The 25,000-nt window shown below is 37.4% G+C and overlaps 1 protein-coding gene across 1 annotated transcript in view; it reads left to right on the top strand.

Moving 5' to 3' along the window:
* LOC115225471 overlaps nucleotides 1-22,431 on the top strand; it is a 26,601-nt gene extending 4,170 nt beyond the window's left edge. Inside the window, exons 2-6 of the mRNA XM_029796426.1 lie at nucleotides 1,870-2,202; nucleotides 4,486-4,771; nucleotides 18,207-18,331; nucleotides 22,021-22,053; nucleotides 22,330-22,431. Coding sequence (XP_029652286.1) covers nucleotides 1,870-2,202; nucleotides 4,486-4,771; nucleotides 18,207-18,331; nucleotides 22,021-22,053; nucleotides 22,330-22,431 — 879 coding nt within the window. The remainder of the gene's footprint in view (nucleotides 1-1,869; nucleotides 2,203-4,485; nucleotides 4,772-18,206; nucleotides 18,332-22,020; nucleotides 22,054-22,329) is intronic.
* Nucleotides 22,432-25,000: the final 2,569 nt, after the last annotated feature.

Genomic DNA, 25,000 nt, shown 5'->3' with positions numbered 1-25,000 from the left:
TTCATAGCAAACTGTTATCTTTTCTTTTGTTTTTTATTTGTTTCTGTTGATCAAGTCGACTCACAAGGCTTTGGTCGGCCCAAGAGTCTAGTAGAAGACATGTGTCCGAGGTGCCACGCAGTGGGACAGAACCTAGAACCATGTGATTGTTTTTCGCAAATTATCTAATCCAGTTTCCTAGCTACTCTATCCTCCAGTACCATTAGATACTGAAGTCCTAGACGAGGGGTTCCCAAAGTGGGATAAATCTGCCCCAGTGTAAATTTCGCAGACACATGAAGCAAATTTGTTAGTTGCGCATTTGTACATGCTTGCTTTCTCTGTTAATGAAAATCTAAAGATGAGGAAAAATTTTAACTCTGTTTTGGGAATTAACGATCTAATGAAAAAGTGAATTAGCCCTTGAGATTCAGCGTGGAAAAGTACATCAATACACCAAATTTAAAAATTTTCACCAAACTTTAAAATTTCCACTGCTGCAGTCAAACAGAAAAGATGCACGATCTATAGTGTATACTTTTTAATTACTCTTTTGTTAATTGAAATATCTAATTCAGAAGAATTTAGTTTTAATATCTAGCCAAGGTTAGTTCATACATAAGTGAAATCGTTTTGACTACGTGGTTAAGAAGCTCGCTTTGCAACTACTTGTTTTCAGGTTCAGTCCCACAGCACATATAATAGTCCTGGGCCAACCAACGCCCTGTGAGTAGATTTGCTAGACGGAAACTGTGGTGAAAACGTGTGTGTGCGCACGCGCCTTTGTTGCGTCTGTGTTTGTTCCCCTCACAGACACATCACTTTACAAGCGGTGTTGGTCGATTGATTAAGTACCAAACTTTAAAAGAAAGCACAAGGGCTAATTCGTTCGACTAAAACTCTTCAAGGCGGTACCCCAGCATGGCCGCAGTCCAATGACTGAAACAGTTAAAAGTTAACATTAGTGTGTGCTATTTCTATTGCTACCAAGAGTCCACATCCAGTTGTAACTGTTGAGGCCCTCAGCTTGCCCATTCCACCAGGCATTTATGATAAACTTCGTCATATGCAAGGCAGAAGTAACAGCAACGCTTCATGATAAATCAATTGAAAAGGAAAATTACATCGGGTTATGTGAAGGCGAATTCAGAAAAGCGTTCGGTCTATCTTTCCAGCAAATCCACAAAAGCAATGCAACTAAGTTGGCTAACCACGTATGGAATTGAAGACCAAATGAATATAAATGAATAGAGAATCGTGGAGAAATCCAAACTTTGTGTTAATGAATCAAGGAAATGCAACTTTATGCTTAGCAGAAAGATCTCATATTCTTCCTAGATCCAACATTTCCAACACATTGCTTCATTCCAGATCTGAAATTTTTAGCAGGTGTTGACGCATGGACAGGTTTCTTTTGTCGAACTACCTGCTCCAGATTGATTTGCTGTCTCGTAGACTTTGACATATTTTCCGTTATTTTGTTCTATATCAGCAGTATTTAATGTGTTTTCTGCAATCAAGGAGGACGGGGATCTTAGTTTTCTTGATTTCGTTTCTTTTTTCTCGTTCCATTTTTTGTATCAACTTTCTTCACGACTTTTTCCAGACAGACAGACAGACAGGCAGGCAGGCAGGCAGGCAGGCAGACAGACAGACAGACAGACAGACAGACAGACAGACAGACAGACAGACAGATAGATAGATAGATAGATAGATAGATAGATAGATAGATAGATAGATAGATAGATAGATAGATAGATAGATAGATAGATAGATAGATAGATAGATAGATAGATAGATAGACTATTCACTCACATCCTTTTTGTCATTTTGGATTAATGTTTTTTAATCGCTTTTCTCTTTTTCTTCGTTTCTTTCCTCCACAATTAGGGATCCAGAAAACATGCAAAGTCCTACAGTCCCAAGGAATCTATTATATATGCCAGTACCAACGGTGTCAACGTCTCGCTGATTGGTGGCAACGACAGTAACGACAGCGGCATCGCGAACAAACCGCTCCCAGCTAAACGGAAGCATGTGGGAGCTATCAGTGTTATGTGCCGGCACTACACGTCGTGGGGAGCATGGTCACACTGCACGTGGCGATGTGAGCAGTTCCGAACAAGAACCTGCCGGGAACCGGCCTTCTGTGGTAACACCACCATTAAGGTCAAACGCCATTGCAAGAAGCGCAACAAAAATTGCAGTTTCCTGTCGTACAAGGTGAGTACATCGCTGGCATCATTGCTGGGACACACAGACATAGAAACGCGCGCACACACACGCACACACACACACACGTATATGTGAGCTCTTTCAACGAACTCCATGAGCCCGTAAAACTATTAACTGATACTTTGGAGGGGGGGTTGTTCTTTTATCTTTTTGAAATCATCTGGAATGACGAGTGGTTAACCAATTACAGAGTGTAGTGTAAAAGCTTGCAACTTGCTCAGAAACTTTGAACAACCTGACAAGTACCGCCAGAATTTTGGAATAGCTCAGCGTTCACACAGACCAAACACAACGAACCATCCATACCGTACCTCGAGATATCTTAGTCCAATGGAGAGGGATAGAGGAGAGTGTCCACACTTTCAGCTACGTTGACCAAAAACTTGTGATTTACACGTTTGACTTTGATAGATCGCGTAAACTGGAATCTAGTTTCAGCAATCAGTTTAGCAAACTGGCAATGATGCGTTTGAGGGAAAAGGTCTTCAGTAACTGTTAGTGGGTTGCTCTGAAGGGAGTGATAACAGAACTGATCAAGTTTAGTAAAGAAATCAATTAGTGAACAAATTAGAAGCAGTGATTATGAAAAACACCTAAGCCAGCCGCCAGACTTTGGTGCTTGGGTTTGCTTCAGGATATTCTGGGCGAGCACTGGTCGGCCCGAGGCCATAGTAGAAGACACTTGCCCAAGGTGCTACGCAGTGGGAATGAACCCGGAACCATGTGGTTCGTAAGCAAGCTACTTATTACCACACACCCACTCCTGCGCCTATCTTACATCCAGTTTTTTTCTGACTTGTTAGACCCAGGGCTATGTGAAAATACCCATTAAAGTAAATCACAAGGGAGGTGTACTATGACCTCCTCTATCCCATGGCCTACTTGGACTTCTCAGTGTTTTTCAGCCACCCGTATATCCCCAGGTATGAGAATATCTATGATCTTAGTTTCCTTCATCATTTATCTACTACAGCAATGTCTGGTCTCTGAGCATCAATCACTGAGTCACGTTGAATTGCAAAATCCCAGAAAATCTTATACTCACTATTCTCAGCGATACCTTCTGGTTTATGCTTGTACCATTTCAATGTCCTTTCAAGGCCATACTTCTCACACAATCTCCGATAGACATTCTTAGCTACGTTGTCATACCTTTTTTTGCATTCCTTTTGAGCCAGTTTACTACACTCACAATATGTGAGGCTGTTTCATTTTTGATGCCTTTATTATTATTATTATGAATAATAAATAATAATAATAATAATAATAATAATGATAATAATAATAATAATAATAATAATGATAATAATAATAATAATAATAATAATAATAATAATAATAATAATAATAATATAATCATAATCATCTTCTTCCGATTTTGTTTCTATTTCTTGCCGGGTGTCTTCGCAACACCTAGGGCAAAGAAACCTACTGTATACATTGGTAGGCCATCAAAATAAACACATCAGATTGTTCATTTACAAAGTCATGTGATAGAAAAAAAGGAGGCAAGACAGAGAGAAAAAGGAAAGAATGGAAAAAGAAAAAAATGAAAACAAAGAAAATAAAAGGGGAAAAGGAAAGAAAATTCCCAGCGGCAATGCTCTTCTCAATATGTGTAACGTACCAGTTAAGACAATCTTTTGCACTTCTTGTATGGATGGTAAGCAAGGGATGATCCCCAAATAATTCTCAGTTCCTTTTTTGATCATTTCCAGTGCTCCTGCAATCACTGGTACCGTAACCGTCTTGAAATGGCACATTTTTTCGATTTCAATCAGCAAATCTTTATATTTTCTGAGTTTATCAATTTTTTTTTTGCCAAGATATTATGATCATATCAATCATTAAGCAGATTTTATTGTTTTGGTTTATTAGCTTTGATGTTCTGGTCTGTATGTACCGGTAAGTCCCATAGAATCGCATTTTTTCCTTCATTTACAGCCTCAAAGTAGTGTTTGTGCCATTTGTCAGCAGTTTCGATTTTATTATTATTATTATTATTATTATTATTGGGTGACACTGGGGTAAAATATACGAAGCCCAGTATACCCATCATGACTACCCGTTAGATAAGGGTACACCAGGCACATACATCACAACCATATGTGCGCGACATGGTGATCTCATATCAAGATAAACAGCACATGATCTTGCAGGTGGGGCCCAGTTAGAATTTTCTTCTGGTCGAGTAACCCATAATAATAATAATTTTTTATTATCATTATTATTATTATTATTATTATTATTATTATTATTATTTATTACCAGGTGGTTACTCCGCTGAAACGGGCCAAATACGTACAGAACATCATCATGACCAACTTCTACAACAAGTGGTCACCGTGGTCAACATGCAGCCGGGACTGCAAGCAACGGCGCAAGAGGCAGTGTCGCACCCGTCTGGAGAGGTTCTGCCACCAAAGTTACATACAACAGACGCGCAGATGTCGACCGCCAAGTGGCGTCTGTAACAAGAAGTATACGCTGTCCGTGATGACCGCTGACCAGTTTTCGTCCAGCAAGAAGGGAGAAACCAGTAATCGGCAACCTGGTGGTAAGTTGAGAAGTAAATACTTTAGGTGTCGCAGCATATTTCACTTGATTCTACATCCAAACATGTATCATATACACACATAAATATATATACACATATATCCAATCAGCTGCCTGTCGTTATTGATGGTTGAATTATTATAGTTCAGACGTGTTTTCATCGTCAAGAGGATTCTTGTAATATTTCTTTACATAGATTTGATTTTCGTTTGGAAGTTGTTCGAAAGAAATTTTCTCTCATGACGACAATTCGATAATATCTTGGAACACCGGTTAAGTAATATCGCTGACTTCCTTTAATATGTTGAACATTTTAGTTAAGTATAGCCTGCAGTTTCTAGTTCATCCATTTTGCTTATGATTATAAGTCCTGGATTCAAATTCAAGCTTTGAATAACTTTGTTGAATATGATCCCTGTTAGTGAAACATCTTCCAATCCATAGGTTCTGAGTTTCCAAACGACTTGAGACAAGGATTTCAATTTTTCTTCTCCTAGACCTGAGTGTATGTAGGTACGTGTAATAACGATTTTTGAAAGTTCCAGGAGAATCCCATATAATTGCTTTTTATACTGTTCGGCATTGAAAGGAATTACACGTGGCAACAAAATTTTGTTTTATTTGTGAGTTGGTGGAAAATGTTATCTTAGACATAAAAAGTTCATGGTTGTGTTAGCAAATATATTGATGTTGAAAGGTGGATTAAATCAAGTCACTTCTTTTCCTAGTGCTTCTATGGTGCTCCTTGTATAGTTACCTCTATAAAATGACTTCTATCTAGCGTATAGTAAAGAACATACATCAGAGACTCGCCGAACTATTTCTGGGAAAGTTGAAATTTTTTGTATATTTATGGTGTCCTCTATGTCTTTCTGTCAGGATAATGTTTGCCTTAACAAGTCTGCATGCGCTAAGTTGTTCTAGTCGAACTCTTTGATTATTTCTATGAAACTTTTTCTCATTTACCTGATGTGTGGCCATTTATGTAAAATGAGATTGTTAAGCCGTCATCTCTGTACAAACCTGCGCCATGAAAATGATGTCAACAATAAACGACCCCATGGGGTCGGAAACCTCAGTTCCGTCATACATCCTATGAAGACGTCGAACAAAAGATCACTCGACAATATAGTTGTGGTATGTAATAGGAGAATATTAGGAAGCGCTAGAAATTCGTTATTATGCCTATATATATATATATATCCTACAATAACTATCGAAGACAACAGTAAATCAAACTGTAGTAAATTTGACTTACAGTTGTTTTCGAGTCATTGTAGGTTCGTTCACTGATCAGTTGAGAAAAATTGACCGACCTTAAATAATATGATTCCGCTGGAGTCATTATTTTAATGAAAACCAAGCAGTACGACGATACATGAACGACACAGGCATGGAAAAGGGAGCGAAACGATGTAATAAATATAAGGTGAGTGGTAGAGAAATAAAGAGAAAAAAGGAAAACGAAGCGATGAGCCGGAAAAGAACAAAAGGAAGAGAAATAGCAGAGGAGGGGAGGCATAGGATGGAAGAATGAAGACATGAAGCGGTATGCGAATGCCAGAAATCAAAGAGGGGACAGTAATAAAAACATCAGGGACCTTAGTCAAAAATATTTAAATTGTTTTCAGATCAGACGCTATCCCGATAGTGTACCGAAATTTGATATGGGTGTTACTTATTCACATGGTCAACTCAAATATCTAATATTGGGTTATTTACTGCTATCTCACATTGGGAGTAAAATGCATTAGAAAAAAATGAATGGTAAATGGAATGAAAAAAAAGCAACAGCACCAAATTAAGATGGTAAGGTAGAAAAAGCTGTGGTCAAAGTGAATAGTGGAAAGAGAAAAAATATTAGATTAAAAATAAAATAAAAATAGATGAGATAATTTGCATTTATCTTTTAGGCATCTTACCCATCTTGTCCATTGTCTCTCAATATTGAGTCAAAGTTATCTAGGGAACCTGCTGAAGGATTTATTATAGAGATGCTTACAGCGTATCGTTAATTCCTGTCAACGGTTAATTAGGTAAGTATTTGGAGTTGCTCCTCAAGGCAAAGTTTGCATCCCATTCATTCTATTTCATACGGACTTGCTCTACTTAAAATCGAATATTCTAATTCATATTTAGTTTTTTTTTTGTACCCAAGTTGCCATATTGGCGTGCTAAGTGATGTCAAGTTTTCTTTATTTTTGTGTCTCTATGATGAAATGAGTAATAACGAAGCTTATATATACTTGTATAGGTATGTTAATATGTGTGTGTGTGTGTGTGTGTGTGCGTGTGGTGTGTGTGTGTGTGTGTGTGTGTGTGTATGTGTGTGTGTGCATTATATATTGAGTCATCCCATAAATAATGCAGTTTTTTCAATTGCATGAACTAAAAGTCGAAGGAGGATGGGATAAGCTACCAGCATCAACTTGCTATAAAGGCAAATAGTAATTTTACCTTGAACTTATTCTTTGTGCAAGTACGTGGTGAGGCATAAAGACGACCACTTGTTATAATTATGTATATAATTATAAAATATTTTGTAAAATTTACCTATAAGAAAGAAACCCGTCGTATATATGTATCTGTGTGTATGTGTGTTTTTGTGTCTGTGTTTGTCCTCCACCACCACCACTTGATAACGGGTGTTGGTGTGCTTACGTCGGTAAATAAGGCCGATAAAATGAGTACCAGGCTCGATTAATTCAACTTAAACCCTTAAACATATATATGTATATATATATATATATATATATATATATATATATATTATATATATATCACCCACACACCCATCCCCACATCTCCACACGCACACATACATGCACACACACGTCCAGACCACCAGCATTCTTTCACACGCACATACATACTCTCTTATACACACACGCACCTTTGTGTTGGGGGCACCTTCGTATTGGAAGTCACTTGACCCTGTTATCTCCCCTACTGTCCCTCTCCCGTCTGACCACTGTCCGAAGTCAGGACGCCATGATAGATCGTTAGCTCCTACACGCATTTTTTTCTCTCCTTGTTTTTTTTTCTGTTTATCTTTCTGTCGAAGAGCGTAGGCTCGAAACATAAAAGACTTTTTCAATTCCTGAGCGTTATACTAATACATTTGTTTGTTTGTACTCCACCTGCCTTCGTCTTTTGTTTATTTTCGTAAACTTTCCCTTCATATATATATATATATAATATATATATATATATATATATATATATATATATATATAAATTTATATATGAGGATAATATCGATATTTAAGTATCAATATTATCAAGTGGCCAGCATGGAAAAAATACCGTACAAAGGTAATCATTAAGTGTTCATATCGTACCATGAGATAAGACAGAGGGACAAAATATACAAGCAAATTGAATAATTCAAGATCCAGGATTTCTGGTTTTGCTTTAAATAAGCTTTACCGTCATCAATTGAATATATCAAGGGTACATAAATACAGATATATATATGCAGAACAAACGATATACTTACATATACGAACGTCCATACATAAATACATATGTACGTATGCACGCGGCCAGTTAAATTGCCCGCCAAAACACCCCATAAGCACGATATGGTTACGATATGAACACTTAACGTGGTTTTTATAGTCAGAATTTCGACTGCTATTTCGGCATGTTGGTGTCTCTTAGACACCCTCATTTTTAATTGTTATATATATATATATATATATATATATATATATATGTATATATACTGAACCGCAAAAGAAACGCGAGATGTATGTGACTGTGAAGCATGTTTTAATTACATCATGCCAGAGATAAATTCTGATAAAGTCAAATTCTTGGATCCACAGTATATAGGTCGTTGTCATGTGTTCTGGTAATGTATGCCCACCCTGGGTGTTCAAAACGGCCATACACCGTCGGTACACACGATGGGTGTGTGGGTGGTATATATAGGAGTGTATGAGGCGGTTCACAAAAGCCATTGGCACTTGTGTCCATATCCTGGGGAAAGCTGCCTTGGGACCACCTGGTCTATGGATTTCATCCCACAGATTTTCGGCTGGGTTTAAATTTGGGCTGAGAGGCGGCCACGGCATGATTCTGATGTGCTGACGCAGGAAGATCATGGTAACCCTGGCTCTGTCGGAGGGAACATTGTCCTGCTGTGGCTATGGTGACGTGCGAAAAAGGGCACAACGTGAATTCTTACGATCTGGTCAACGTAGCGCTGCGCTGTGATGCCGTTCCTTGCACCAACATTTTGGAACACATGAGGCCCAGTTCTCTGATCCAGGCCCCAAACCATGATTCTATTGTCACCTCACGCATCTCTCTCCCTGACACATACGTCTCTGTAGCTTTCACCCCTTCTACACCACACCCTCACTCTGCCATCCGGTTCGTTCGTGAGACGTGACAGCAAAGAAGAGCACAGATTCACTCTCTGTGCGTGATTAGACTCGGAAAGTTTGTGAGGAACTCATTGACCCAATTTGCTGACTTCTCCGATGGCATACAGGTGTTGATGAATGGTTGAATGACCAAATCCAAGCTTCTTTGCTAGTTCCTCAAACAGTTACGAAGGGATTTTATTCCACCAGGGTTTGCAGGATGTCCTCGTCGAGCTCTACAGATCTTCCAGGACGAGGATCGTCTTCTAGGCTGTAGTTTCCGGCTCGGAATTTCTGGAACCTCTGTTGACACTGGCTTACTCTTATTGTACGACCCCTATATACTGCATTAATATTCCTCGCACTTTCCATTGCTGCCTTTATTGAACTCATAAAGCAAAATATGTCGAATATGCTCCTTTGTCACTTCCATTATAGCTTTGAAAAAAATAACTGCTGGCTCTTGACTGAAACAAATAAAAGAATAAAAGAAAACACACACATCTATATATATAAAACTGAGAACGTGTGTGTGTGTGCGTGTCTGTCTGTGTGAATCCAATTTTGTCATTTTATCCCCTAAGTGACGGGGACATAAACACAGCAGCATCGTTGTCAAGCAATGCCAGGGGGACAAACATGCACACAAACATACACGCACACACATATATATATACATATATACGACGGGCTTCTTTCAGTTTCTGTCTACCAAATCCACTTACAAGGCTTTGGTCGGCCCAGGGCTATAGTAGAAGACACTTGCCCAAGGTGCCACGCAGTGGGACTGAGCCCAGAACCATATGATTGGCAAGCAAGCTACTTACCACACAGCCACTCCTGCGGCTATATATATATATATATATATATATATATATATATATATATATATATATATATATATATATATATATAACATCCTAATGGGGGCCTTAACTCCCAAATTTTAGTCATTTCTTTTATGATCCAAAACTAGGTCAAAAGTACTGAAGTGATCTTTATGAAATTTGGAAATTATATTCTATGCATAAGGGCCAGAACCCCCATGACAATTCATGTATTTTTGCTGTTGATGAAATTTTAACCACAGATATTAGAGACAAATGAAGTAATATTTATAAAATTTCATCTTCTTATAAGTTAGAAAAACCCCTCCATGGGGACCTAACACCCACAATTTTGTCATTTTATCTAAGCAATGATGAATACAGTTGTACTGTTGGAAGCTATAGGGTTACCCATGCATAAAAGATGAGCAATATTTGTAATTCAATGGTACAACAGTGTAACACTTTGCTTTGACATACACTTACATTGTGATTTTTGCAATGTGGTACATAAATTGTCAAGTAAATGAGAGGTATCTTTGCCTCCACTGATTCAGTTGTAAAATGTTGAGTAAAGTTATTTGATTGCAGACTTCCTTTCAGTCTTTTTATTATCACTGGGTCACACATAGTCCCCAGATGGTAACATTGATTTCAAGGCCTTCCCAGATGAGTGACTGGTTATTCAAAGACATTTATAGATTGCAAATTTATTCTGTCCTGTTACATATCAATGTAGTGGTCATTTGCAAACTCCAGAGGTGATACTTTCATGTCTCCTTAGCCCTCAAGTCACACAGTTGTTAATGTTTATTTCAGTTGGGTCACGCCCTTCCAATTGCTATAGATTTGTAATGCATCTTATGGCTGTGTCTGTCACCTGGATGGTGAGGAATCCTACATTGGGAGTGGTTAGGACTAGGGTAGGGTAGCTGACTGCTTATTGTGCTCATTCGTCTTTTGGTTTCCTGTAGCTTTGCTCTCCTTTACAAACCCAGTGAACATATATTTCCTATTTCAAAGAAATTCAAACAATAGATATAAGACCTAAGTTAAAAAGATTCTCAACAATTCAACTTCTTTGCTTGACATTAAGACACCCAACCCCAACAGGGGCCTTAACACATCTCCATCTGACAGTAGTTGATCTTACAATCTGCTTTGTATACATGTATCTTTGGAAGCAAATCTCTTTTCCTTTATTACTCATTAAGACTTCCATGATGGGGTTGTGGTTGAGCCACGGAGATAAATGGTAACCAGATTTACTGGTTTCCTATTTATTTTCCTATTTATTTCCAAAGTTCATCAAGCTCTCTCAATGTACATTCCAAACTTCGGGAGGAAATCTTGCGAATTGTACCATTTTTACCTAAATTCATATATATATATATATATATATATATATATATCCGATAGCCTTTTATGTCAACAAAATATGTTCGCAAGGAAAAGAGATAGAAAGATATGTATGTATGGCTGTGTGGTAAGAAGCTTGCTCCCCAACCACAAGGATTTGGGTTCAGTCCCACTGTGTGGCACCTTGGGCATATGTCTTCTACTATAGCCTTGGTCCGACCAAAGCCTTGTGAGTGGATTTGGCAAATGGAAGCTGAAAGAAGCCCGTCATGTGTGTGTGTGTGTGTTTGTGTGTACATGTCTTTGTATCTGTGTTTGTCCCCACACTCACACACGCGCGCGTGCGCGTTACTGCTTGACGACCGGTGTTGGTGCGTTTACGACCCCGCAATCTAGCGTTTCGGCAAAACAGACTGACAGAAATGAGTACTACGCTTTAAAAAAAAATGAACAAGTCCTGAGGTCGATTTGTTTGACTAAACCCTTCAAGGTGGTGCTCCAGCATGGCCGTAGTCAAATGACTGAAACAAGTAAAAAAAAAATAAAAGAACATGGAGGTAGGCACAGGAGTGGCTGTGTGGTAAGTAGCTTGCTAACCAACCACATGGTCCCGGGTTCAGTCCCACTGCGTGGCATCTTGGGCAAGTGTCTTCTGCTATAGCCCTGGGCCGACCAATGCCTTGTGAGTGGATTTGGTAGACGGAAACTGAAAGAAGCTTGTCGTATATATGTATATATATATATATCACGTGATCACGTGACCGACCAGACCATCAGATGTTGTTACACAATGCTGGTCACAATGCGTTCGCATTGTTTTAGCCTTTGAATGACACCACCCCACTGGCTAAGCGAGCAGGCCAACAGAAGAAAGAGTGGGAGAAAGAGTGGTGAAGGAGTACAGCAGGGATCACCACCTCCTGCCGGAGCCTAGTGAAGCTTTTCGGTGTTTTCGCTCAATAAACACTCACAACGCCCGGTCTGGGAATCGAAACCGCGATCTTGCGACCGCGAGTCCGCTGCCCTAACCACTGGGCACATATATATATATATATATGTATATATATATATATGTGTGTGTGTGTATGTGTGTGTGTATGTGTGTGTGTATGTGTGTGTGTGTGTGGGTGTGTGTTTGTGTGTCTGTGTTTGTCCCCCTAGCATTGCTTGACAACCGATGCTGTTTATGTCCCCGTCACTTAGCGGTTCGGCAAAAGAGACCGATAAAATAAGTACTGGGCTTACAAAGAATAAGTCCTGGGGGGCGATTTCCTCGACTATAGGCGGTGCTCCAGCATGGCCGCAGTAAAATGACTGAAACCAGTAAAAGAGTAAAGAATAAAGAGTAGGTAGAGAGAGACAGACAAACAGACAGATGGCTTGTTAGACAAACAAACTGACATGCAAAGCGACAGAGCAATTTAAAAAGGGAAACAAGAGACAAACACGCAGACAGGCAGAAAGACTAATCGATGCATGATTTCTACCCAGTCAAAGCAAAACAGCCTTGATCTAGATTCTCCATCAACAGAATATTGGTTATTGTTACTGTTGTAGTGGTGGTGGTGGTGGTGACTGGCGATGCTGCTGGTATTTTTGTTACTGTTGTAGCTGTTGCCAGTATGGATGCTAGTTGTAGATGGTGGGGATTGATGGGGGTGATACAAATCGAAGTGCATCGAAAATACACACTCACACATAAACACACATTCACACACGGATGTACGCACATACATTGTTGAAAACATTGTTTTAACAATAACAGCTACAACAGTGTGTGTGTGTCTGTATCCTGTCTCTGTACACACACACACACACACACACACACATAGTGATTTAGGAAACCACAGCAAAGCAGTTGGAGAGAAAATCAATTCCATAGAGTAACAAATTTTTAATGTGTGTATATGGAGTGTGTCTATGTGTGTATGTGTGTGTGTATGTATGAGTGAATGAACGTGTTTGTGTGTTTTTTTCATTTACTTGGTCCAGTCATTTGACTGCAGCCATGTTAGAGCACCATCTTTATTTGAACAAATCAACCCCAGGACTTATTCTTTGTAAGTCTAGTACTTATTCTATTGGTCATTTTTGCCGAACCGCTAAGTTATGGGGACGTAAATACACCAACATCGGTTGTCAAGCTATGGTGGGGTCGACAAATACAGACACAGAAATACATACACACACACACACACACACACATATATATATCACTTGTAGAAACACACCCCAAGAAACTGTGACCATGCTGGGGCATTGTCTTGAAGGATTTAGTCGGACAAATCGATGCCAGTGCTTGTTTTTAGGACTGGTGCTTATTTGATCAGCCTCTTGTGCCGAATTGAAAAGTTACAGGAATGAAAACAAACTAACATCGGCTATCAAGTGGTGGTGGGGAACAAACACAAAGACACACACACACGGATACATGTATGACAGGATTCCACACAGTTTCCGTCTACTAAAATCCTCACAAGGCGTGCCATGCAGTGGGACTGAACCCCAAAACGCATGGTTACAGAGCGAGCTTCTTAATCATATGCCAAAAGTTTTCGATCCAAGACATGCCATAAAATTTTCTAGTTACCATTTTATGGTCTGTAGTCGGTTCCTATTTCTTGATTTGGAACTTTTCTGTTATACTGCAACACTGCAAAGATTTTTCAAAGGTCTCCCGCTGATCCACCTCCATCAACCTTGGTGTGTCACAAATGAAAGACATGTTTCCAATACTTTTATTGCTGTACATTTGTCCGGAAAGTTAGTGCTGATTTTTAAAGGAAAGAAAAGTCCATAAATACTTGCCATTACATTTTTAATCAACCAAATATGAACCATTTTGTTGCACAATGCATCTCCATCTTTCCTTTAACTTGAAAATACCCTCTTCCCAGAACTGAGGTGGTTTCATGGCAAAGAATTCATCAAGGTATCGTTTTATGTCATCCAAGGAATTGAAATTTTTACCATTAAGACTATTCTGCAGAGACCTGAATAAGTGGAAATCCAAAGGAGCAATATCTGGTGAATATGGAGGGTGGGGTAACACATCCCAGCCGAGCTGCAGCAATTTTTGTCTGGTTCCCAAAGCATCAAGTGCCAAAAATGAACTTTCTTATCTTCCATTTTAAAGGGTTACAAATTTAACACAGGTTATAGGAACATAAACCTTCTTCCTTGAAAAGATAGCTTAAACTGTGCTCTAAATGGAGGTGTAGTCAAATCCTATTTTATGGACTCAGTCATGTTCTAAAATAAGTCGAAAGGTAAGCTACTATAAATTGGCACGAACTTTCCAGACAACCCAATATATATAAATATATCTTGGAGAGTTTATCCCTCCAAGAAACAGCTATATGGAGATCTCCTGCCTGTTTTCCACCATTATAAGGGAAAGGCGTTTGCACTTTGCAGGACATCATTGATGAGCTAAGCAAGAGCTGGCAAGTGATCTATTGCTATGAATGCCAAAGCATAGTCGTACAAGAACAGGTCGTCTGAACACAGCCTATGTAGATCAACTCACCAATGACACTGGATGCCTCCCTGAAGATCTCCCTCAACTAAATCAGAACCGAGGGGGACAGCATGAGCGGGTTGAAAATATCTGAGTAAGCATTATGATGGTGATGACTGTATTTATAAGAGCAAAGGCGCATGGCCTCGTGGTTAGGATGTTGCACTTACGATAGCAAGATAGTGATTTTGATTCCCAGACAGGGCAACGCACTGTTTTCTTCAGCAAGACACTTCTATTCACATTGGTCCAGTCCACATAGCTGTAAATGAGTAACCCTACAACAGATTAGCGTCCCAACTTGTCATTTTTACGCCTCAGCTCGACTAAAACCTTAAGAGTGGATTTAGCTGACGGAAACTGAAAGAAGCCTGTCGTATACATATATCTGTGTGTGTGTGCGCACACACCCTCATGTCTGTGTTTGTCCTTCACCACCACCTGAAAACCACTGTTGGTGTGGTTATGTCCCTGTAACTTAGTGGTTCAACAAAATCAACCCATAGAATAAGTACCAGTCTTAACAAATAAATAAGTACTGGGGTCGATTCATTCGACTAGAAATTCTTCAAGGTGATGCCACAGCATGGCCACAGTCATTACTGTGTGTGTGTGTGTCTATGTATGTGTGTGTGTTTTAGCCATAAAATACAGCATAACATTGATAAAAGTTACCAATAAAGATTGATATCACGAAATATAGAACGTGGTACAATGATTAGATATGTATGTACATAAATAGGCATGCCTAAATGCGTGTAAGTATATAAAAAAATATACATGCAGTGTGAGTATATACATATATACACACAAACATATTAGTACATATGTATCTATATGCGCATATATGTATGTATTTAATATAAAAACCCATTTTATTTTTGTTTACTGTATCTAACAACCATGTCATTGAACTTGGCCACACAACATTCATTTAAGTTTCAACAAAAGTAAGTAAAGAAAATCATGGCAACTACAACGGCAACGAAGTAGCAATTAAAAAATATTTAATGAGTTTAACACTGCTCCAGTCAGTGCACAAACAATAACATGGAGCAGAAATCTCGTATTATTGATGAACTGAGCAAAACAATATATATTCCAGCAAATTTTAAGTTAATAGTTTTGGGAAAAGTGGAACGAGGGGCGTAAAATATTGTCACCAGATGTGTGCTTAGTGTGCAGAAAAAATCAGGGAGTCGGCAAATCGTTTGCTGTAATTTATCAGGAATTCTATGTCTCTGTGTCTGCTTTTATGGGTTTATAATTTTATGGCTGTTGTTTGAAGCTGAATTTAAATGGCGTATATAGTGACTAACCCAGTGGATATACATATATGCATGCATACAAACACACGTGTATACACACATTTTTCATATTTTTATAAATATACACATACATGTATTTGTGTGTATACACACACACATTCATGCTTATATACTCCCCATTAAACATAAATGTACACATATATACGCACGCATATTTGCGCATGCATGTGTGTAATTATGTAAGCATGTATTTAAATATACACAGAAATATGCATGTGTGTGTGTGTGTGTGCATATCTTTCTATCTATCTATCTATCTATCTTTCTATCTATCTATCTACAGAGTTTGCGGACTAAATTTGACAAATTTATGTCCCCTTTTTTCAGGAACAGCTTGATGTACATACACTGGTGAATAGTTAACGGTGTTTGAGAGAATAAAAGATTAAAGATGTAATTCAGAAAAAATTAGCTGACATGGCAGACTGGAAGCCATCTGAAAGGAACATTAGAAAAGAGTTACTTGTATCATGGTGATTCAAACCAGGTATCAAAATGCCAACATCATGACTGCTTCTCAATGTTCTTTGAGCACTGTAAAGGCTGTAAGACATGACATGGATGGCTGTACAGGAGGCTATGAATGGCCCTAAATGTGAAATGGCAGCTACAAATGATAAATGAATACCCTCCTGAAGACCTGCCAAAAGTTAGCAAGAAGATCAGGCAAAGACAGCTGTGGCTATCTGATCACTGCATGCACCACCCTGAACTGGGATGCAGCCAAATTAGTTTTGTAGAGCCCATTTCATAGTGATATAAGAAGAGGAAAAAAGAAGTTAACTTACATCAATAATCTAATCACAGACATTGGCCTGCAATGTATCCAGGACCTACCCCAAGACAATGATTTTGGACCAAGAAGTGTGCCAGGTGGACTTTGTTACTTGCAACATGGGTTGGGACTTGGCCATAGTAATAAAATTAACAGGAGACTATGAAGCTGTTGTAATCAGGAAGGGACACAGCAGGTGTTCTGACTGCATCTGCACACCAAAATTCATATCCACAATTCTGAACAGGGCCTTGGGCTCAATTCAGATGGCTATGTGAAACTGCTGGAAAGGGTTGCTACTAGAAGGCCATATGTGTGACAGCAGGATTTGGCTCCTTGCCATACAACCAGAAAGAGTCCTGGCCTCCTAATTCCCTTGATTGTAATCCCATGGATTATTATGTGTGGGTCATGGTTGAGAAAAACACCAAGCACTCTGCCTGCAACACCAAGACTGAGATGGTGACCAAGATAAAAAGGCGCTTGAAGATCTTCCCAGGGACAGAGTGAGGAATGCATGTGTCAGGTTTGAGGGCTGTCTTAAGATCATGGTGGAAGTTGTATGTGGCAACTTTGAGAACACTGTTATCTCCCAGCCATAATCTAGTTGATAGTTCTTTTAACTTTTCAAAATACTTTACTTTTGGGGTAGGATATTGTGTTTTCCTTTTATGAAAACTGTCAAATTTTGCTCAAACATCCTGTACCTATCAATCTATCTATCTGTCTGTCTGTCTGTTGTCTCTGTGTGTGTGTGTGTGTGTGTGTGTGTGTGTGTGCATGTATATCATCATTCAGTTTTATTTCAAGATTTCTTGTCAAAAGAGAGAGATCCATTCAGTGGAATTTCAACAACACCAAAACCATATTTTTGCATGTATGTGTGTATATATGCAGTATTTGGAGTTATTGCATGTGCAGACTTGTGTGTTTTGTTTTGTGTATGTATTCTCATGCATATAGTTGCATATCTATTCATGCACATATATACTTAGATGATAAACTTCTGGAAAGTTTTACAGATTTTTACAGTTCCCGTGATGGCTTGGATCTGTAGTTTTTGAATCAGTTTTCTCCTTTCTGCTTTTAAGAAACCTAATTTCTCAAGATTGGTATTTAGGCAATGTGTTACATATTCCAGTGTGTGTGTGTGTGTGTGTGTGTGAGTGTGCATGCATGCGTGCATGCATGTATGTATGTATATACATGACAGTGCATACAGACACGCATTAATAGCTTTTCTATCTTTTCTAGCAGTGTCCAACTGCAGTGACTATCTTCCATCTCCTGAAAGATGCGGTACCCGACCATCTGGATCTCAGAGGAACTATAGAATTATCGGTGGCTTTGAGGTCAGGCGCAATAGCTGGCCTTGGCAGGTATGTGTATACAGGGTGTCTAGGGTAGATATTCTGACATGTTGCTAGATACATCAGGGTAATCTTCCTGTTTGCTGTTCCATGTTGGGCTATGAACTCACACAACCATACATGAGGCCATAAACATTCGCTAAATAATGTTTGTGCATTCATGCATGGCTGCGTGGTTAATAAATTTACTTCGTAATTAGGTTGTTATGGGTTCAAACCCACTACACATCACATTGAATAGGTGGCTCCTTTGGTAGCTTTATCCCAACCAAGGACTTTAAGTGAAATTTAGCAAAAGTGGCAGTGTCATTAGAACATAACACTAGGGATGTTTCAGTCTTATTATTGCCTCATCAGTAAATGGAATCCACTTCATTGCAAGCATTTAGGCTAGGTCTCTGATTTGAGGATATCTTTCTCTCTCTCCTTCTCTCATCACCATTGCAGGCCATAGGAAGGACCATAGGAACAGCCCTCTTCTCCTGAATAGCAATAAAAAAAAAGAAAATGTGTGGAAATCCAGCAGACAGAGCATTAATATTTTGTGGTTGAATATTACCTGTTCTTTAGCAGGGTTCACACTGCTGTAAGAATTCATGTCTGAGAATAACTTCTTCCTTTCCATCCACAAACTTTGGAAGCACTCTAAAAGATCATAGGTGCAGCTCTTCATTCTATGATTTAGCCATTAAAATTTCTTAGTAATCTTATATATTTGCTTCATGATTTTCTCAATATTTTGGCAACTATAACTATAGTGAAGATGAGAATTTACTGATGAGATCATAATAAGACTAAAACACCACTGGAGTTATCTCCCATAATTGCTGAAATACAACATGCTTTCCTTAATTGTTTTATGTACCTATATAGTTGTGAGCAGACAGAGACACCTTCTTGGCCCTCCAGCCTTTGACCCAATGGGATATAATAGATGTAACAGCTGGAGAGAAGAAAGGGCTATTCTAGGACTGGGCTAAGTATACTGGAGAAACACGGGATGAAGCATCTTACTCTATGACACAACACATGATCTTCTCTAGGAATTGAACCCAACACGTTAACCACTAAGCTACAGACCTTCACACTTGATGAATTATATGAATACAGTCGTGGCCAAAAGTTTGGAACATTTTCTTAAAAATTAAAATTGTTATGACCAAGTGCAATTCGATTGAAATATAACATTGGACATTTAATATAAAAATTCTAATTTTGAGACCTATGTTCTAAACTTTTGGACACGTCTGTTTATAACAAGAAATAATGATCTAGTGCAGAAAATATTAGTTTGTAATTAATATTGTATATATTTGCTGAAATACAAAAATAATGGTCACTGACAAATATTTTCTTCCCCATCTTTATGAAAAATGATGCATGCATTAAATATATTAGCACTTAAGATAAATATGTATGTATGGCTGTGTGGTAAGAAGCTTGCTTCCCAACCACATGGTTCAGAGTTCAGTCCCACTGTGTGGCACCTTGGGCAAGTGTCTTCTACTATAGCCTTGGGCCAACAAAAGCCTTGAATGGATTTGAAAGATGGAAACTGAAAGAAACCCATCATGTGTGTGTGCGCGCGCGCATGTGTGTGTGTGTTTTTTTTTGTCTGTGTTTGTCCCCACCACTACCACTTGACAACTGGTGCTAGTGTGTTTATGTCCCTGTAACTTAGCAGTTCAGCAAAACAGATTGATAGAGTAACTACCAGACTTTAGAAAAAATATAAACTGAGGTTGATACATTCAACTAAAATTTCAAAGTGGTCAAATGACTGAAACAAGTAAAAGATAAAAGATTATATATTTAACAAATGTAAAATGTATATGTAAATGTACACAAATACGTTTGTGAGGGTTTGTGAGTATATATGTTTCTTTATTTATAATTTTTGTTGATAGTTAAATTATTTACAAAAGCTCCATCACTTCATCTTACAAATCATTGTCACTTTACACAAAATTTAGCTAATTCTAACTGTTCAAAATGTAAGTCATCTGTCCCTGAACTCTAACACCAATTAACTATTGCTGCATTAGCTAATTTCAAGAAATAGTATACCAAATAACTGTAGATGTTATCAGGTGCCTATCTTATATTGATCTCATAGCTAGATCATTGAAATTTAGATATTTTCACCACACTTACTCTTTCAACAACCAGAACAGAAAAATACTATGGACTTGTCAACATGAATATGAAACTCAACAAATAGATAATTACCTTTTTTTGTTTGCCAAAATAGCACTCTCAACTCTGAATGCATCCACTCATGTCCACACAAAAGCATTCAAACTTCTTATACAATTTAAACCAACAATATATCCTTACATTTAGTCCCCACCTGTTTCCAAAAGAGGTAATGTTTTCCCTTGTATTTGTTACAGGAGGCAAAAGCACTTTCACACACATCTCAAACAGACCCACTTTCAGCTAATGAATACACACAGATAACATGTATAAAACTATATTCCTCAAAAACAACCATCCTGCCCTAAAACTCTCAATTCATAATCCCCCACTTAAGGCGCAGGAGTGGCTGTGTAGTAAGTAGCTTGCTTACCAACCACATGGTCCCGGGTTCAGTCCCACTGCATGGCACCTTGGGCAAATATCTTCTACTATAGCCTCTGTCCTACCAAAGCCTTGTGATTGGATTTGGTAGATGGAAACTGAAAGAAGCCCGTTGTATATATGTAATATATATATGTGTGTGTGTGTGTTTGTGTGTCTATGTTTGTCCCCCCAACATCGCTTGACAACCGATGCTGGTGTGTTTACGTCCCCATAACTTAGCAGTTCGGCAAAAGAGACCGATAGAATAAGTACTAAGCTTACAAAGAATAAATCCTGGGGGTCGATTTCCTCGACTAAAGGCGGTGCTCCAGCATGGCCGCAGTCAAATGACTGAAACAAGTAAAAGAGTAAAAGAGATATATAATTATTTTAACTGATAAAGTGTACTTTCAATAATGACCAAATCTCTCTTAATTTGTGGTTAGTATGTATAGGTTTTCTTTGCTACTTTTTATGTCTAGATTGTTACATTTATAATTTTCTATCTTTATGTAACTTTCATATCAATCTGCATATATGTTCACTTTAACTCTTTAACTAGTTCCAGCTTGAGAGCTATGGCCATGCTGGGGCATCACTGTTTCTTTTTTAAATATATATGCATATGTGCAGCACTATTTGTGTGGTGAGTTTTCTATGGCTGGATGCCCTTCCTGTGTTCAACCCCCACCTGTTTCCAAAATAGGTAATGTTTTCCCTTGTATTTGTTACAGGAGGCAAAAGCACTTTCACACACATCTCAAACAGACCCACTTTCAGCTAATGAATACACACAGATAACAAGTGTAAAACTATATTCCTCAAAAACAACCATCCTGCCCTAAAACTCTCAATTCATAATCCCCCACTTAAGGAATGCTTACTGCTATGATTAATCATATCTTGAAAGCTACCTTTATAATTGCTATAAGCTAGCATCCTTCTTTTCCTAAATACTTATCTGTTAATGTTACTTTACTGTTAGTAGAAAGCATATTTTATACATTAGTGACAAATATACTTTTAATATTTAATCAGGTTCCCCACAACACATGTTCCTTACTCATGTGATGATTGATATTAAAAACCAACCTTTAATATTTTTTATAAACCATATCATACTTTATCTTAACCAGATTGCCAAACATCTACCATCTGATTGTAATTTGGTAATCCTACCAGCACTCACGCTAATAATTCTATCTAAATTCCTTGCCACTCACTTCCCCTCCCAGTTCTCTTCAACTAACCATAACACAATTATTCAACTGCTTCCATATTAACCACATCATATAACATTACTCACAATTCCAAACAGTTATATATCAGCTGACAGTTTTCTGGTCAAAAATTCTTCTAAAAGCAATATAAACACTACCAATTTATCAAACACCATTATGGTTAAATAATTCTAATTTTATTCCCATTTTTATGTTAATCTATAGGATGTTGTACCATATAACTCCTACATTCAACCTCTCATATTTCCTCACCATCACCTCATTAAAGTTCTTCCATTTAACTCGTCAAACAACATAATTTATTAAATATTTAATGGGAAAAAAATATATGTAAGAGGCGTTGATGGTTATGTCCCATTAAGTTCACAGATTTAATCTTACAAATGCAATGGTTAAGAAAATATTAAGCTGAGAGTTTTGTCATTATTGAATTCTGTTTCTTTTGAAGTTTGAGAAAGGCATTTTCATGCCAAAATATCAGATTATGATTGAAAAAATATAGTGTTTGGTTTCATTAGCTCATTTATTTAAGTCAGTTATAAAATAATGTGTGTGGTGTGTGTGTGTGTGTTGCATTCTTGGTTATCAAATTAAATATTTAAACAAGTTTTAGTGTGAGGGCTAACAGTTATGGGTTAAGGTTTATGGTTAGTGTTTAGTGTTTAAAGGTGGGGTTTAGACTCCTGTCCCTTTTTTAATGAAATTTTCATATTATTCATAAATGATTTTTTTTTTTGAATTAGGCACAAAAATTTCAACTACAAAGGCAAAATTTGTTATCCAACAAACTGCATTAGTCATGCCTATCCTGTATAACTTTATGTTAGTTTCAACAATTTTTTACTTTTTACTTGTTTCAATCATTAGACTGTGACCCAGCTGGGGACCAAGCTGAGGAATTTTAGTCAAACTAATCAATCCAGTATTTACTTTCTTCTTAAGCTTTGATATTTATTCTATCAGTCTTTTTTGCAGGACTGCTAAGTCATAGGAACATAAACACACCAACACTAGTTGTTAAGTTGTGGTGGGGACAAACACAGACACCAAGATACAATCAGAGATAGCTAAATACATACATACATACATATATATATATATATATATATAATGATGATGATGATGATATATATATATTATATCTAATATAGGACAAAACTTTTGAAAAAAATTCTATCACTGGCCAGCATATTAAAAAATACCTTTAAAAGTTAATTTTATAAACAACTTATAAACGAGTGCGAAAGAGAAAAATTTCTAATACCAAATATGCTGAAAATAGACACATCATCAATAACCATATAATTCATCACTATAAGCACGCGTCTCGAAGAAAGCCGACAGAAATTTCTAAAAAATTCCGTTATTATCATATCGGACTTGATTTCAGAGTTAATTCATAAGAACCTCTTTGTCAGTGATAAATGCAGCAAAGAAATAAATGAAATACTTACTTATACCCATGGAAGAAGCAAACACTAAGTCATGAGTACAATTAAGTAACCCAAAACTATCCAAAATAGAAATTCTCCAGCACACTGGAGGTATATATATATATATGAATATCTCTCTCTCTCTCTCTATATATATATATATATATTATATATATCATCATCATCATCATCATTTAACGTCCACTTTCCATGCTGGCATGGGTTGGACGATTTGACTGAGGACTGGTGAATCAGATGGCTGGTTCTGAATGTTCTTAGGATCCATCAAGGCAGTCATCTGCACTTTGTTGCCATCCTGGTAATGTGCACTTGGAAAGAGGTATCCTCACTCATATCGATACCCAGGTCCCTCACACACTTAGGCTCTGGGATTGAAATTCCCTGTGGATCGGTGTATCCTGTAAGTTTAATATTCAGTTTTGGATGCTGGTAGCGCAGGGCCTGGAATTTTTCAGCATTAAACTGCATATTATTATATGCCTGAATAGGAAAACTGGAATGGAACACTAGCACACACCACAACATATGACAGAAGAGGATCCCCATAAACTGGTTACAATATAAACAAAACTGAAAACATAATAAAATAAAATACACTGATAAAGAAACAAATGGAAGTAAATAACTACATAGGTTTTTTTTAATTAAAAATTTTTTTCATATATATATTTTTTTTAAATATATTTTTATTTTCTTAAATTTAATTTTTTTATTATTATTATTATTATTATTACTAGTATTGTTGTTATACATACATACAAGCATACGTAATAATAATGATAATGATGATAATAATAATACTAATAATAATAATAATAATAATAATATAATAATAATAATAATAATAAGTGGATGTAAACACATGAACAAAATAAGAATAAATAAAAACAAATTACACGAACATATATAAACAGAAGATACAAATATTACAGGCATCCCCCCCCCCACACGAACTAACTAAACATAGATGCACATAGAGATATAAGCATGCGCAAATGAAGACACATAGAATAGGAATACAAAATGGCTGATGGTTAGTAAGGAGAGATACAAATAAGAAAGAAGAAAACAAAGGACCACTGATGCGGTCACAGGAGTGTGACGAAAGAACTCTGGCCGAAATAAGATTAAGATTAATGTAAAAAATAAATAACACTGAAGCAAAGTAACACCAAATATATAGTGTGTGTGTTTTTATTGGCTAAACTGGCAAAATGACCATTCCGAAATACAACAATATATATATATATATATATATATATATAATATATATATATATATATATATATTTAAGATAATAATAGTGAAAAATTCAATATTAATTTGATTAATATGAATTTAAAACCAGTGGTGTAGCATATAAGACCATAGCGGATCTTCTAGCATAATGGATGGATGTCCTGACTTAAAGTTTCAGTATT

This window comes from Octopus sinensis, linkage group LG27 (assembly GCF_006345805.1).
Source record: "Octopus sinensis linkage group LG27, ASM634580v1, whole genome shotgun sequence".
NCBI lineage: Eukaryota > Metazoa > Mollusca > Cephalopoda > Octopoda > Octopodidae > Octopus > Octopus sinensis.
This window is presented reverse-complemented; position numbering and strand designations above follow the sequence as displayed.